The 14,374-nt window shown below is 60.6% G+C and overlaps 1 protein-coding gene across 6 annotated transcripts in view; it reads left to right on the top strand.

Moving 5' to 3' along the window:
- Window positions 1–14,374, top strand: part of LOC101446238 (metalloproteinase inhibitor 2) — a 48,884-nt gene that overhangs the window by 11,773 nt on the left and 22,737 nt on the right. The window contains exons 1-3 of one of the 6 annotated variants that reach the window (XM_058284826.2): window positions 196–264; window positions 1,160–1,297; window positions 7,178–8,627. The exons of 1 other annotated variant lie outside the window; for it this stretch is intronic. In XM_058284826.2, coding sequence (XP_058140809.1) covers window positions 7,266–8,525 — 1,260 coding nt within the window. In that variant the 5' untranslated portion in view covers window positions 196–264; window positions 1,160–1,297; window positions 7,178–7,265 and the 3' untranslated portion in view covers window positions 8,526–8,627. 4 more of the 6 variants (XM_058284824.1, XM_058284825.2, XM_058284829.1 and 1 more) reach the window with 4 other exon arrangements.

Here is a 14,374-nt window from a genome sequence, read left to right as displayed (position 1 = left end):
CGGAGAGGCAGGGCGCGGTGGGCCGTTTCGAAACGCCGTGCCTCTGCCCAGCCCAGTGGTCTGAGCCAAATCCTTGTGCTCGTCCCCCACCGCCAGTGTCCGGAGCTGCATCCACTCCCTCTGGCCGCCCCTGACTTCACCCCTACTCTGATGTCACAGCACAGTCGCAGCCGTTCCCATGGCAACGGCCTGCCAGAGCCAGCCGGTTCGCTGCACACACTGGGCTGCTGGTGGAGGCGGGAGCTGCGATTCCAGCCAGCTCTGGTCAGTGGGCCCCGGAGGTCCTGGGCCAGCCTCTGCAGGGCTGGGTTCCCTGGCCCGGCCACCCCTTCTCCTTTGGGAGGGTGGGGTTCTTTGGTGCCCAGCTGTGTGGTGAGGCTCCCGCGAGGGCCTAGGGCCAATGAGGGGGGGCACACCCCCAGGACCCCGATTTTAAAGTTCCTGCCGCTGGGGCTCTCCATGTATGTTGCCATCTCAAAGGATGGGTGGCGGAAGCTGTCGGGACTGGCTGGGGACGAATGCTGGTTGTTGGGGGGAGCAGAGGTGGGGGAAGAGGCGCTTGTCATCGGGCAAGCACAGCCGTGGGGACTGGGACCCCCGACCAAGGCTGGGTGCCTGGGGTCTGAAGGCCGCCTTCGAGGGAGAGCAGAGGATCGACGTGGTCTAGAAACACCGGGTCCGCCGTCAGCTGGGTGGTGGCCCACTGGCCGGCCTCTTGTCCCGTCCGTCCTCTGACCTCCTGCAGGCTGGGCCTTGGCCCCTGTCTTTAGCAGAGCCTGTCGAGGAGATAATTAACCCACGTGGAAGAGACAAGACGAGCCCCAGCTCGCCGACTCAGAGGCTGGCTGGCTGCCGTGCCCGCCTTCCGAAAGTGTGGCCCCAATCCTGCCTGTGCTCTGGGGATAGCCCCGCTCCAGGATTCGGGAGAAAACACCTGTTGAAGAGCCTGGCAGAGACCCGTGCTTCTGGCCACGGCTCCCGGGGGACTCTGACCCCTCCACTCTGAACTCCATTGCGAGCAGGAAGGGGGCAGGGACCAAGTCTCCGGGCAGCGGGCCGGAGGCCACGGACTCCATTTTAAGAGGCGAGATCGTGGAGGAAGTGAGTCCAGAATACTTCTGATGTATGTTTTATCTGGCCTTTGCTTGAATGCTTCCAGTGATGGGTGTCTCACTTCCTACCGAGTCAGCCCAATGATTGCAAGACAGCCCTGTAGCGTGCTGCCTTCCACCCAGCCTCTCTGCCTCCCTGTAATGTGTTCTCTGCTGTCTAGCTCAGTCATCTGGACACGCGCACAGTAAGTACAGCCCCTCCCGCGCAGAGAGCTCGCCCGGCCGCGGGCACCTCCAGTGGGTGAGTGTTGTTATCCCTGCCTTACAGATGGGGAAACTGAGGCACACAAGTTCTGCGGCTTGCCCAGGGTCGCACAGCTGGTCCTTTTAACCACCACTCTGCCCCGTTCTGGTCTTTGCTTTCCCCTCCCCCACCCCCCCACTAAGCGGTCTTGGCTCCTTGGGGCTTTTTCTCCATGGCCTGTGGTTCTCATTTTCCTCCTGAACTCCGAGGGGAACTTCTCCCCGTCCTCCCCTCCCCCACCTTCTCTGAGTCCCATCGGGGAGCACACGTTCCTCCATTAATCTATTTTTTCCCATTACATCATTTCATTGGTCACCTGCTAGAATCTGGACACCTTTTATCTATTTAAAGTTATTCCAGCAGGCCGACCCTTGCGCGTGGGATCGGCCGCTCACCTTTCTGTCTCCGCAGTGCTTTGGGCGGTAACCACGACTTCCCTGAGGTTCTGAGGCCGCCCGCGGGCCAGCTTGTCTGCGCCTTCCGGTCCTTTCCGTGGGGACGTGCGGGGCCTCCGCGCACCTCGGATGGCCCCGTGCACCTGCCGTCCTGGTGGTGGAGGGCCACTTTCACGCTAGAGCCCGACGTGTGCCGGGGCTTCAGCCAGCGCAGGGCCAGGTCAGCCTGCCTGTTCTGGACACTTCTGTGATGCAGATAATGATCGACGGGCACGTTGGGGAGCCACGTGGCTTTGCCCACTTGGCGAGCTCGCGGCCAGTCCAGCCCTCTCGTCGCCTGCGTTCTTCAGAGCTCCGTTCTCCCGCTTGCGGCACGTGTGAGCTCTCGGCACTTGTGAGCTCTCGGTGCGTTCCTGCTCCGTTCTCCTTGTTGGTCGGCCGGTTGTTCTGGCCTGTTGGAATCTTCTGGAGCTAGGGTCTCACGTTCTTATGACTGCAGCCCATTTTCATCTCCCTGTGGATCATCCTGAGACTTGATAACCTTTGGTTCGAAAGCTGCTCGACTCAGAGACGGGCTTAGAGTTTTTTGCCAGCTGACCTGGGGGTGCCCACCCACGGCAGCTGAGAAGCCGTAGAGGGAGACGGAGGGTACAGGCCGATGGCAGTGCCCCCCTTGCCGCACCGGGAATCCGGGCCTGATGGACACTGGGACCCCTGCCTCAGTGAGCTCCCATGGCCCCTGGTGACGGCGGCCGCTGTGGCTCCCGCCTTCCCCGGGCCCCGAAAACCACGGAGTGCTGTGCGGGCTCTGGGGGAGGAACCCCGGAGGCAGGAGCCACCGCCGGTGCTCCCCGGCTGCCCGTGACAGGGGTCCCCCTCTGGTTGTGGGGCCAGGGTCTGCCTCAGGTGAGATGCTCTGAGCGGCCGTCGGGGCGAGGCCACCACCTGCTGGAGAGCCGCAGAGCAAGGACAAAGCCCCGTGGCCGCTGCGCTCAGGCTGTGGGCGGTGCCCCCAGGCCCGGCGGGTGCCCACCCGCGTCTTCTGCCGAGAGTGCAGCTTCTGTAGGGAAGGGGGCCGTGGTTTCCCCAGTGGTCACCAAGCTCCGGCCAACAGGGGCAAAAGGTTGGCAGTGGGATGGGAAGGGGAGCCGTGGGGATGACGGCCGGAGCGAGATGTCCAGGAGGCCCGGGAGGGGGACCCGAGGACACAAGGGGGTGCTGAGCGAGCGTGCAGGGGACGAAGTTGCCCTGGGACCCTCACCCATTCTGGAACATTCTGTCCAACCAAAAGAGAGGCCTGGTGACTCAGAGAGGTGCACCATGGCAAGAGGAACCCGTCACTCTTCCTGGCAATTACCCTGTCCAGTGCACCAGGCAGTCTGTCCTGCAAGGTTGGACACACCCCAGGACCCTGCGTGGACAAACCGGACACCCCAGGTAGACCTGCGCCCAGAACCGTCCCCGGGCCTGGTCCTGAGCCAGCCCCCTTGGCTCTGGCTGGGCATGGCCTGGGCAGATGTCCTGGCAGCCTGCCTCCTGGTCAGCCGGGGCTCAGCCAAGGCTGAGGGGGCCACTGGGCCCCTCGGGGTCAGAGGCGAGAGCTGGCGGGCAAGGGTGTGTCTGCCAGTGCCCGTGGGGTTACCAGTCTTGAATTATGAAGGGGCGGCCCGGACCTTTCTGGACTTTATCCCAAAGAAGCTGTGAGGATGTAGTCTGCAGCTCTGCGGGCGCCCACCCCTGCTGGCAGTCCTTGAGTGGGCAGGGGGCACCTCTGGAGTGGGCAAGGCTGGTCGGGACTGAGCCAGGGGCTCCAGGCACGAGAGGAACTTGGGAGTCTTGGGCTGCGGGGGTCCCTGTTTGGTCCAGGTGTCTTCCAAGACGGAGGAAGGGGCATTGGCCCCTCCCCAGACCTGTCCCCGCCAGCTTGGACAGCCCCCGGCCCTTCTCCGTGGTGGCATCTGGGACCCAGGTCCCAGCCTGGGCTGGGACCATCAGCCAGCCTTTGAGCCTCAGTTTCCCCATCCTGGAAACGGAGAGGGAGGCCCCCAGACAAGGGTGCCATGAGACCTCACATGGAGTCCACTCAGGCCCCCCGTGGCGGTCGTGGGTGCTGTGATTGGCACCCCAAAAGCGCAAGTCTGCCCTGCGATTCCTGGGGACGTGGCTGAGAGCTCCACAGGGTGGGGCCCGAGCAAGCCGCCTTGGGGAGCAAACTTGGGGGCCGGGTCCCGTCTCACCTCCTGGCAGGGCGTTCTCGACTCCGTGGGCTGCTGCTCCCTGGCGAGGGGGTCCTTTCCCCCTGATGCCGGAGATGAAGGTGCTTGTTAGGGAGCCCAGTGGGCACCTGTCAGGAGGGAGCAGTGTCGGACAGGGTCCCTGGGGCTCCCGCTGAGGCGGGAGGGGCACGCCCTGAGCCAGCCCGAGTCTGGGCTGGGTCCTCCTGGGCACAGAGCCTGGGTCTTGGGGGCTGGGGGCTGTGTGGAGAGGGAGAGGGCTGGGCAGAGGCGAGGGAAGGCTGGCAGCCTGCACGGCGGGGGCCCCCACGGGACCTCTAGCCGCGTTGGGGTGGGGGGTGGGTCCTCCCGTAGGTGAGCGACGGGGGCTCTAACCCTGGGGCCAAGGGCCCTCTGTCTGGGGGGAAGTGGGCAGTGTCGAGTTGGGAGGATGCCATGGGGTGGCGGGGTGGGGTGGGGGCAGTGGGCAGCTCTGAGACCGGAGCAGTGGGGGACTCTGGGCAAGGGGGGGCTCTCACTGGGGCAGTCGGCGAAGACGTCAGGTCCGACAGGCGTGTTGTCAACGCGGAGCTGCCCATTTCAAATAAGCTGTTAACAGTAAGCCGATTTTGTGTGATCGATGTATCTTTAATTAAAAAAAAAGATAAAAAAAGAATAGCTGATTTGCCAAGGATTTTCCCCAGTGGAACCATGGTTTCTTAATCATTCCTTTTTTAAAAGCAGCTTTATCCAGAGATGATTTGCTCATTCTAACTGCCATTCAGTAATTCTTGGTAAATGTTTATAGAGTGGTGTGAGAACATCACTATCATCTGATTTTAGAACATTTCATCATCCCAAAAAGAAAACTTCCCCATTCTCCACCCCCCAAACCAGCCCCTGCAACCACTTATCTGCTTCCTGGTTCTCTGGTTTTGCATGTTCTGGACATTTCATAGAAATGGAATCCTTCTGTAGGTGCCCTTCTGTGTCTGGCTTCTTTGACTTAGCACATGAGTTTGAGGTGCACGTAGTACCATGTCCTCAGTCAGTGCTTCTTTTTACAGCTGAATAATATTCTGTTGCATCGGTAGACCACCTAGTACTTCTCCAGTAAGCAATTGAAGGCCCACCTGGGTTGTTGGCACCTTTTGTCAGCTATGAGCGTTTTGTGTTCGAGGCTTTGTGTAGATGTCCCTTTTCATTTCTCTTGGGTACGTTCCTTGGAGTGGAATTGCATGGTCAGATGGTAATGCTATGCTTAACTTGTTGAGAAACTGCCACAAATGGCCACACACCCTTCGACGTTCCCACCAACAGGGTTTCCCACACCCCCACACGTACTGTCTGGTCTTTTTGATTGTCCCCATCCCAGTGGGGTGAGGCGGTATCTCACTGTGGCTTTAATTTGCATTTCCCTAATGACTCTTGATGTTAAACATCTTTTTATGTGCTTTATTAGTCATACAAAAATTGTCTTTGGTCAATGTCTACTTAAATCTTTTTGCCCATTTTTAAAACTTATTGAATTGTCTTATTATTGGGTCGTAAGAGTTGTTTCTGTGTTCTCGATTCAAGTCCTTTGATGGATCTCAAAAACTACATGTTTTTTTCTGTCGCTAGCTTGTCTTTTCACTTTCCTCAATGGTGCCTTGAAGCATAAAAGTTTAAAATTCTGATTGAGTCCAGTTTATTGATTTCTTCTCTACTGTGTGTGCTTTTGGTGGTGTATCTAATCTTTGCCTAGCCCCAGGCACGAAGCTCTCCACCTGCTTTCTTCCAAGCAGTCAAAGCTCTAGCCCTTACGCTGTGGCCTGTGATCCACTTTCAGTTCGTTTATACGTACGTGTGGTGTGACGTAAGGGTCTCTCTTTTGCATGTGGATCGCCAGCCATCCCAGCACCATTGGTTGAAAAGCTCCTCTTTCCCCTGCTGCCTTGCGTGGCACCTTTGTCGTTCGCCCTGACTCTCTCTTGCCCATTGTGGTCCTTCTGGAGGACGTCCTATGAGCGCTGTTCTGAATGTGCAAAGGGCCTGCTCACCAGAACACTGTAAGCTGAAGCTGACGCGGTGTGGCCGCAGAGGTCGGTCGTGGCTCTGCGATGCCCGAGTGTCAGAGGGCCCTGACTGCCACTTGCCAGCTGTGTGTCCGGGTCAAGTTTCTGAATCACCACGTGCCTCCGTTTCCCCACCGGTGACACAGGGACTGTAACAGCTCCGAGTTCGAAGGGTTCCCTTAAAGACGCACCAGTGCCCGTGCAGAGCTGGGAGCTGAACCCGCCCAGGCGACGTCAGCTGTTTTGTGGACGCGGCGTTATTTTCTGACTGCCGCAACGCCTGTTGGCCCAGATCGCATAGCCTGGTTTCAGACAGACTCCAGTGACAGAAGGGAAGGGCCGTTGACGTGTACTTGGTGTTGCCGCCAGCCGTCCGGCCCGTAAAGCAGGCTGTCCTTGGCATCAGCTGCAAGTGACCACAGTGACTGCAGACTCTTGGTGTAAACATCTCCTTCCCCAGGGAGGCGGGGCCCCACATGTGTCCCTTCCGAAGGCCGAGGAGACTGGAAAAGCCTTCTGCTCGGACATTGCCACAAGGAAGGAGTTGGGAATCGTGAGAAAAGAAGTAGCCCAGCTTGCCTTCCTCTCTGGTCTCTTTGCATTGGATTAAAGTTGCCAAACACACAGGCACCCCCGCCTGGCTGGCGCCTCCCGTTTACAAGGCGTCCTCCCTCCCTGTTTATTTCCACTAGGCTCTTCCCAAGACATGTTTCCAGGTGCTCTCGTTTGGGCCCTCCACCCTAATATACATCTTCTAGGGAGAGGGTCTCAAACTCGGCACTGCTGATATTTGGTTCTGGATCCTTCTGTGTGGTGGGGACTGCCCTTGTAGGGTGTTTGGCAGCACCCCTGCCTCTGTGCACTATATGCGGGTGGTACCTCCCAGTCCTAATGATCAGAAGTGTCTGCGGACATTGCCCGGGGTCTCCCGGTGGGAAAGGCATGCCCCTCCTGGAAAGCAGGTGCCCTACAGGGCCTTGAGAGAGGTTTGCAAGACAAAACTTGGTTGGGGAACGGGCCTTTGGGCATGGGGTGTCGGGGGGAGGCGTTTTAGAGTCATGTCTGCATTGAGAATCCCATGTGCAATTGTCTCCAGGGGCTCCTTGCTCTCCACGGAACGCTCCAGAAAGCGGTGTGTGTCCTCCTGTCCCTCTAGGCCAGGCGTGGACCATTCGCGGCATTGGGGCATCTGCTCTTAGCCCAAGCCCCTCCCTCCTGAAGCTGTGTCTGCAGAGCCTTCAGAAATGAAAAGAACTTTGGAGAGACCCAGTTGGTTGCAATTCATGCCCGATGACCATGCCTTGCTTTCGAGGCAAGGGCAGAGGTTGTTCCAAGTCAGAGAGAAAGGAGACGGAGCTGTGCAGAGGAGACAAGACGCCCGGCCGGGGCAAGGCCAGCAGCTGCAGCGCCTGGTGGAGCTGTTGAGGAGAGAGTGGGAGGAGGCCCCAGACCAGGGCGACAGAGACCTGGAGAGGCTGCTTTTGGCCCATCTCTTAGGGGTGTGGGGGGGACTTGCAAAGGATGGCGAGCCTGCCTCGGTGGAGCCTGTGCAGCCGGCAGCAGCAAGGTCGCAGAGGGCCAAGGAGAAGCACAGAGCAGCCCCCAGAGAGAAGAGTCCCAGGCAAGAGCCGGCCAGACAGCGGGCGTGGCTTGCCAAGTCCCGGAAGAGAGCTGCGGGCGCCGACACGCAGGCCGCGAGAGCCCTGGCGCTGCCTCCCTCTCCCCCCAGCCCCCCTGACAAGGCCAGAGGAAAGCGAGCGCCTTCGATGGCCGGGGGCGGCCGCCGGCACCCTGACCCCTGGGGCGGCAGAGGGATGGACGTAGCAAAGCCAAACCCCCTTGGGGCCGCTGCGCAGGACACCAAGCACCTGGAGGAAAGAGCAAAGGAGACCGCGCGGGAGGGGAGGAGGCAGCCGGGGAAGGGGCTGCACTGCTGGACGCATGGCCCAAACGGCACCGCCCCGCACCCGGGTCTGGAGGGCAAACGGAAAGATCCGGAAGAGCTGTGGCCAGTTGGTTCGACCCGCAGGAGAGAGGTCGTGACCCTGTGCCCTCTGTCCAAGCGGGGCGGCATGAGCCAGTGGCAGAGAGAGCTTGAGCGAGCCTTTGAAGAGCTGTTTGCCAGTAACAGAACGCTGAAGAGACACCTGAGTCTGTACCTGGAGCCCAGGATGGAGCAGCACGCCCTGGAGGAGGAGGGCTCCTCCGGGGCGCGAGGGCAGAGAGCCGGGACCCAGGGAGACGGGGAGCGCACGGGCGCAGCTGCCGCTGCCGGGCCTCTTTGGGAGTCCTGGAGTCCAGAGGAGGTGGGGGCCCTGCAGACACCACCCAGAGGCCCCCCTGAAACAGCTGCCAGGCAAGACAGAGCCCGACGCACGCAGGGGGGCCAGGCCCGCGCCGAAAGAGAGGCTCAGGAGGGCCAGGGCCGGCAGGGAGGGGACAGCCCCCGAGGCAGGGCTGTGTACCAGCCGAGGGGACCCACCCCCAGGCAGCCCAGAACCTGAAGGAGGGCCCCCCCACCCGGCCCCGCGGTTGGGGGGCTCCCTCGAGCTCATCCCCCAGGAGCGGGCGGACGGGTACGAGAACTCGGTGGCATCGAGGCAGGAGGGGGACATGGAGCAGAGGCGCCCGGAGCCTCCGGGGTGGCGGGAGCAGGCGGTTCGCCCGGACCTGAGCCTGGCGCTCTGCAAGGCCCGGCTGGAAGAGGAGACGGAGCTGAGGAGGGCGCGCCTGGGCGTGCTGCGGCCCTCCGCCCCCGGGGGCCCGGAGGAGGGCGGCGGCTCGGTGCTCAGCACCCCTTCTGCGTCTGGCACCAGCATCGTTGACGACGACAGGCAGAGTCAGATGATCCATGACCTTCAGCAGCAAATCTTAGAGCAAAACAAATTGCACAAGCAGTTTCTTGAAGAAGCCAGGAAACGCTTGCAAGAATTTCAGAAAATAAGTTAAGATCCAGAGGCACTGATAACCGAGCGGCACGCCAGCCCTGGGACCTATATCTGTAAGATCTGTGCGTCTATAAAATTGGTGATCCACATTCTGACCAGCCTTTGCAGAAAGGTGCTCATTGCTTAATCTTGTCTCTGAAACCAAGTGTTATTTGGGGAAAGCTCCTTAGCACGGAGAATAGAACCCAGCGGGGTCAGCTGCTCGTAGGTGGGCATCTCCAGTGTAATTCAGACTCCCAGGCCAGGGGCTGTTTCCATGGGCCCCAGACCCAGATGACGCTCCAGGTAACTTGAGCACTTAAGATGTTTCAGCCACATAAACGCTGGACCTTCAGGGGCCTCCACGGTCAGGTGGTTTCAAAAGAGGCCCCATTTGTTGCTTGGCCACTGGCTGAGATGTTAACACAGAGGGGTTTAACCAAATCCTCCCAGTCTTTCCAGCCAACAGAGCAACATCCTTAATAGTCCGTCGCTTAATGCATTCTCGTAAGGTGGTTAGAGAGAGAGAAAGAAAACATGAACACGGGAAAAGTGGCTCCTTGCAGGTAGGGAATGGTGGTCCCTTCCTACCCCCCAGCTTGTCTCTTACGCAGCAGCCTTGGCAGCCAGGGAGACCCCACTCTGGGTGGGTTTTTATTTGCCCGTTGCGTACTTAGGGACCAGGCCAGGGGTGGCACACTTCACCTGTAAAGAGCCAGAGAGTAAATATTACGGTCTCCGGCAACCATTCAGCTCTGCCAGGCATGGGCAGCGTGTCCATGACTGGGGGGTGGGAGTGTCCAATAAAACTTTATTTATAAAAACGGGGCGGGCTGGATTTGGCCCAGGGCTCTAGTTTTCGGGGCCCTGGAGTAGGCTATCAAGGAGGTAGTTCCTGTGCCTCCCTGCCTCTTCCCCATCTCTTCCTTCCTCCTTCTGAGCCACAATACGTTTGCATCATGGTTGAGCCACAGTATGTTTGCATCATGCCCAGGGAGTGGCCTTTTTTTACCTTCTGACAGGTTCATAGATGGTCCAATGAATGTCTGAGCCCAAACCCAAGATCCCCTTTCTGTATCCTTGTCTCCTGCTTAGAGGCCGACCCACGAGCTTGGGGTGACCACCACCCTTTATGTACATAGGCTAAATGTTATTTTGTTTAGCTGTACTTGATTTTGAACTTATAAAAAGGCATTAAGCTGTGTGTTATCTTTGGAACCTTTTTTTTTTTTGACTCATGGGGCTTACATTTTAGTGGAGGATACAGATTATAGATAAGTAAAGTATGTGATGTTAGATAGAAAACTGACGCTGTGGGTGTGACACTGCAAAACTGGAGCTGGTCTTTCCTGGTTGAGGCAGGCTCCCAGCAGCCACCAAACCCGCTCATGTCCTTGGGACCGTAGGAGCCTCCTGCCAGATCTATTTTTCTTTTAATTTTGTCCTCATTATCCAAAGCCTGGGTGAAGACCCTTCTGCCAGCTCACGTTTTTATCCTGTGGGTCTCCATATAGTCTTGTGTATGGTTTTCCCACTTTAGGTCGAGTCATCAGAAAATGTTTTCTCCCAGCCTGGTTCCTTTGCATCATCTGCTTCTGGAATGTCCCGTTTTAGAGTTGCAAAGCCACACAGCAGTTTGGTCTGAGCCCCACTTGATTAAGAAAGAAATCTTGGGAAGGCTCTTGTTATTCTGAAGCCAAATGCCAAATACTTGGTGGGAGAGGACATCGGATCCCTTGGACCCAGCCTGTGCCTGGCACGTGGTTGAGGCTCACCGCTGCTTGTTACCGGGCCACCTGGACCCTCCTCTCTGCCACCGCAGCCGCGCCACCATGAGGTGGGGAAGGTGTCATGGCGTCGCTGGGCTTAAAGCCGTGGCCGTGACGTGACTGGAACCTTGGGCGCTGGCGAGCTTTCTGATTTCTCCAGGAAGCCACAGTCTAATGACTGGGCACGTCTTCCTTGGCGTGGGCTATTTATTCTCGTTTCCACTTTGAGAGGTAGTATTTGTGTCCCATCTGTTCTAGGTGAGGAATTGTCCCCCCTTGACTGTACTGGAGCTAAAAGTAGGTGTGGCAGTCGGGCAGCGAGACGTGGTGGAGGGTGACTCATCCGTGCCCGAGGGACACACCTCCTGCACGCGTGGGATGAGACGCCTTGCCCTGCCCCTGCCGCAGCAGACTGGGGAGGGGGGAGCCTGAACTCCTTCCCCCAGGCCAGTGGTGAGTGTAATCAACTGGCCCTCCAGGGCTCTCCCCCTAAAAGATGACCCTCAAATGATTCGTTATAGAGATCTGGGGCTTCATGCTCCCCTGCCATCCACAGAGTATCCATAGGGAGGTCCCTGCCTGCTCCCCCTTGGGCTACCTCCACCTGGCTGGCCTGTGGCACAGAGGGCTCAAGGGGGCCAGCGAGAGCATGCCTGGCCCGCTGGCCCGCTGGCCCGGGCTCCGTGCCTCAGCAGCCCCTCCTGCGGCCAAGCTGGAGCCAGGCGGGGGTTCGAGCAGTCGCTTTTCTCTGCCACCTTGGTGCCCAGCTCTGTTGCTTTGGCGGGGGTGCTTTTCTTGGTGCCCCCAAATCTGCCCTGAAGCAACAGCACAACGCGGTCCCTGAGACGGCAGGCTCGGGGTCTGGCACACGTTCGGATATGGCTCACAGGCTACCCGCAGGGCCCTGAGCTGAGCCACCTGGACCAGGCCCGAGGAAGAGTGACTTACCTGAGGTCACACAGCCCCCTCCCCGGTGGTGACTCGGAGAGGCCCCTGGTCTGCGCCCTCATGGTTCTGAGACCCCCCCCCCCAGGCCCCTCTGCGCCCCTTCCTCAGTCTGTGGGGTGGGGTGGGGATGGCAGGGGTCCCGGGCCCCCTCCACACCCCAGTGCCTGGACGCTGGGCCCCGGGCCTCCCCCCGCCAGGTCCTGCTCCTGCCCCCATCCCCCGGCCAGGCCTGCAGGGCTGAGCTTGGCACCTCCGCTGGGCTCTTGGCACAGAAAGTGCCGAGCGGCAGTTCCCTCCACAAAGCCGCACTGTTCTCAGAAAATCCTCCCAGGATCGCCATGCATTTTTTTCAAATGATTCAGCAGCACGTGAGCGGGTAGGGCGGCTGCCCCGAGATCCTGCAGGGCCCCCAGGGAAGAGGGCGGAGGGCGCCGCTGGCTGGGGCGGGGGGAGGGGGAGCTGGGGGTCCTTCCAGGGCTGCAGAGGGAAGGGCTGGGGCCCGAGGGGCCGGGGAGGGGCCGTGGCGCTGCTGGGCAGTCCGGATGGCGGGGCTAAATGGCTCTCAGTGCTCCCCTGTGCTCCCCCGTGCTCCCCGGAGAGGAAGCCCACCGCCCGGCGAGGGGATGGAGCTGGAGAGCTGGTCTCCGTGGAGACGGGAAAGCGGGGGGGGGGGGGGGGGGGGGGCAGTGGCTCCCGTGGAGGAGCTAGAATCTCAGCACCCCAGGTGCCGGGCCCCCAATCTCTGCCATCGCCCCTTCTTCTCCCCGTCCCCCTTAGCCCCCCGCCCGCCCCAGTCCTCTGAGCAGCTGTCCCTCCAGGTATCTCTGCCGCAGCCCTGCCCGTCACCGTCTGGAGCTGGGGAGCTGCTGCCTAGAGCTTCCCAAGGGACTCCAGCTGTTGGGCCCCCCGCTCCCCAAAAGGCCCAGCCGCAGGCTCCGGGGGGTGGGGGTCAGGGGGCCCCGGGTGGGCCTGGGCTCCAGCTGCTGCAGTGCCGCGGGGCTGCTTTTAATCATGAATTACACACATCGCCCTACAAGGAGTGGGCTGGGAGAAGGTCTGCTCCACCGTGGTCAGGAGGGGCCAGGCGCTGGGTGCGGGGCTGAGTGCGGGACCGGGAGCACCGAGGGAGGGTCCTGGCTGCGGACGGGGAAGCCCGGGCTGGGGGCCAGGTCGGCGCTGACGCCACGGACTCCGCTCCATGGCGCCCGCGTGCACCCTCTTTGCACCGCTGTTTGGCGGGGCGGGGGGAGGGGGAGCAGCTGGGGCATCGGCGCGGGTCCGTGGCCTCATGGGTGTGGTCCCGGGGCCTTTCACAGGACACCGCAGGCCGGGGGGCTTAGGGCAACAGGAACCTGCCCTCTCGCCGTCCAAGGCAGCTCTCGCGGGCCGCGCCCGGGGGCTCGGGGCAGGCGCCCTCCTCGGCTGCCAGCGTCGGGCTTGCGGCTGCAGCGCTCGGGCCCGGTCAGCACGTGCCTCTCCCCGTGGCTAAACTGCCCTCTTAGAAGGTCACCGTTGGCTGGATTTAGGGCCCACCCTAGTCCAGGAGGACCTCATCTGATCACATCTGCGAGACCCTATTGCCAAAGGTCACTGCCTGAGGTGCCCTTGAGGGAACACGATTTGGGGGACACCGTTCAACCCGGTACTGTCTGCTTTCCAAGCCACCACTCTGTCCACCCTGCCCTTCTAGCCTGTGAGGTCAGCCCGTCATCCCACAAGCAGCAGCTGCATTTCCAGCAGAGGGGTCTGAAATGGCCTTAAGTGGGCCCCCCAAAAGCACGTAGGAGAGCGCTGGGTTACAGGCACCCAGTTAGGGATTCCACAGTGGTCCCCAAGCCTCAGAGCTTCCCGTCGGGTGGAAGGGCCCAAGGGATTGTCGTGGGGCCAAGCCACAGCCCTGCGGCTGGACACTGTCTCCCGGCAGAGGGTGTCGGAGGCTGCTGGAAGCCACCTCGCGCTCCTCTGACCTTGAGGGTTAGTGCCTCAAGGTCAGGGGGAGGTGCCCTAGTTCCAGGACCGGGTCCTCTGGCCAGGTGGTGTCCCCTTGTCCACCCAGAGGGCTGTGGGACTTATGCTAAATTGTAGCCATGGTGTATGGCCACGGACGCCAGCGAGCACTTTGCCAAGAACTCTCTGATTCGAGGTTGTGAGATGTAAAGACTTGGGGTGCCCCTTCTCTAAGTTGAGACTAAAGGCATGGACCCTTCAAGGCTCCCCGAGTCAGCCAGCCAAGCAAACCACCCCTGGGCCCATGTCCTGTCCACCCCGGCCTTGGACAGGCGCACGGAGGGGTCGGTCTGGGCCAGAAAACACTTCAAATTCCTCCGAAGGCGCTGGCGGGTCATTCTACCCGGAGACAGGCGTGGAATGGGCCGGATGCCGCACAGGAAGCGGACTCATTCCCCACGCTGCCCACCTGTGGCCCCCGCTGAACCTGTGAACCTGGGGCTGCGCGTGGGTGGAACTGAGACAAAATCACAGCAAGAGAGCTACCCCCACCCCACCTGCACCCCCGGTTTGGGCCGGGAGGGGGTTTGGCCAGTGGACCAAGATTGGAGCACGGAGGCAGTGTGCCGGCCAGCGCTCCCCTCCGGGGCAGCAGCGTGGACTGCGCAGGGCGTGCGCTGAGTCAGTGGACGCGTCAGCCACAGGTGACCGGTGGCTTGTGGTGACCTCGCACGTCCACTAAGTGCTCCCGAGCCCGGGAAG

This window comes from Dasypus novemcinctus, chromosome 21 (assembly GCF_030445035.2).
Source record: "Dasypus novemcinctus isolate mDasNov1 chromosome 21, mDasNov1.1.hap2, whole genome shotgun sequence".
Classification (NCBI taxonomy): Eukaryota; Metazoa; Chordata; class Mammalia; order Cingulata; family Dasypodidae; genus Dasypus; species Dasypus novemcinctus.
This window is presented reverse-complemented; position numbering and strand designations above follow the sequence as displayed.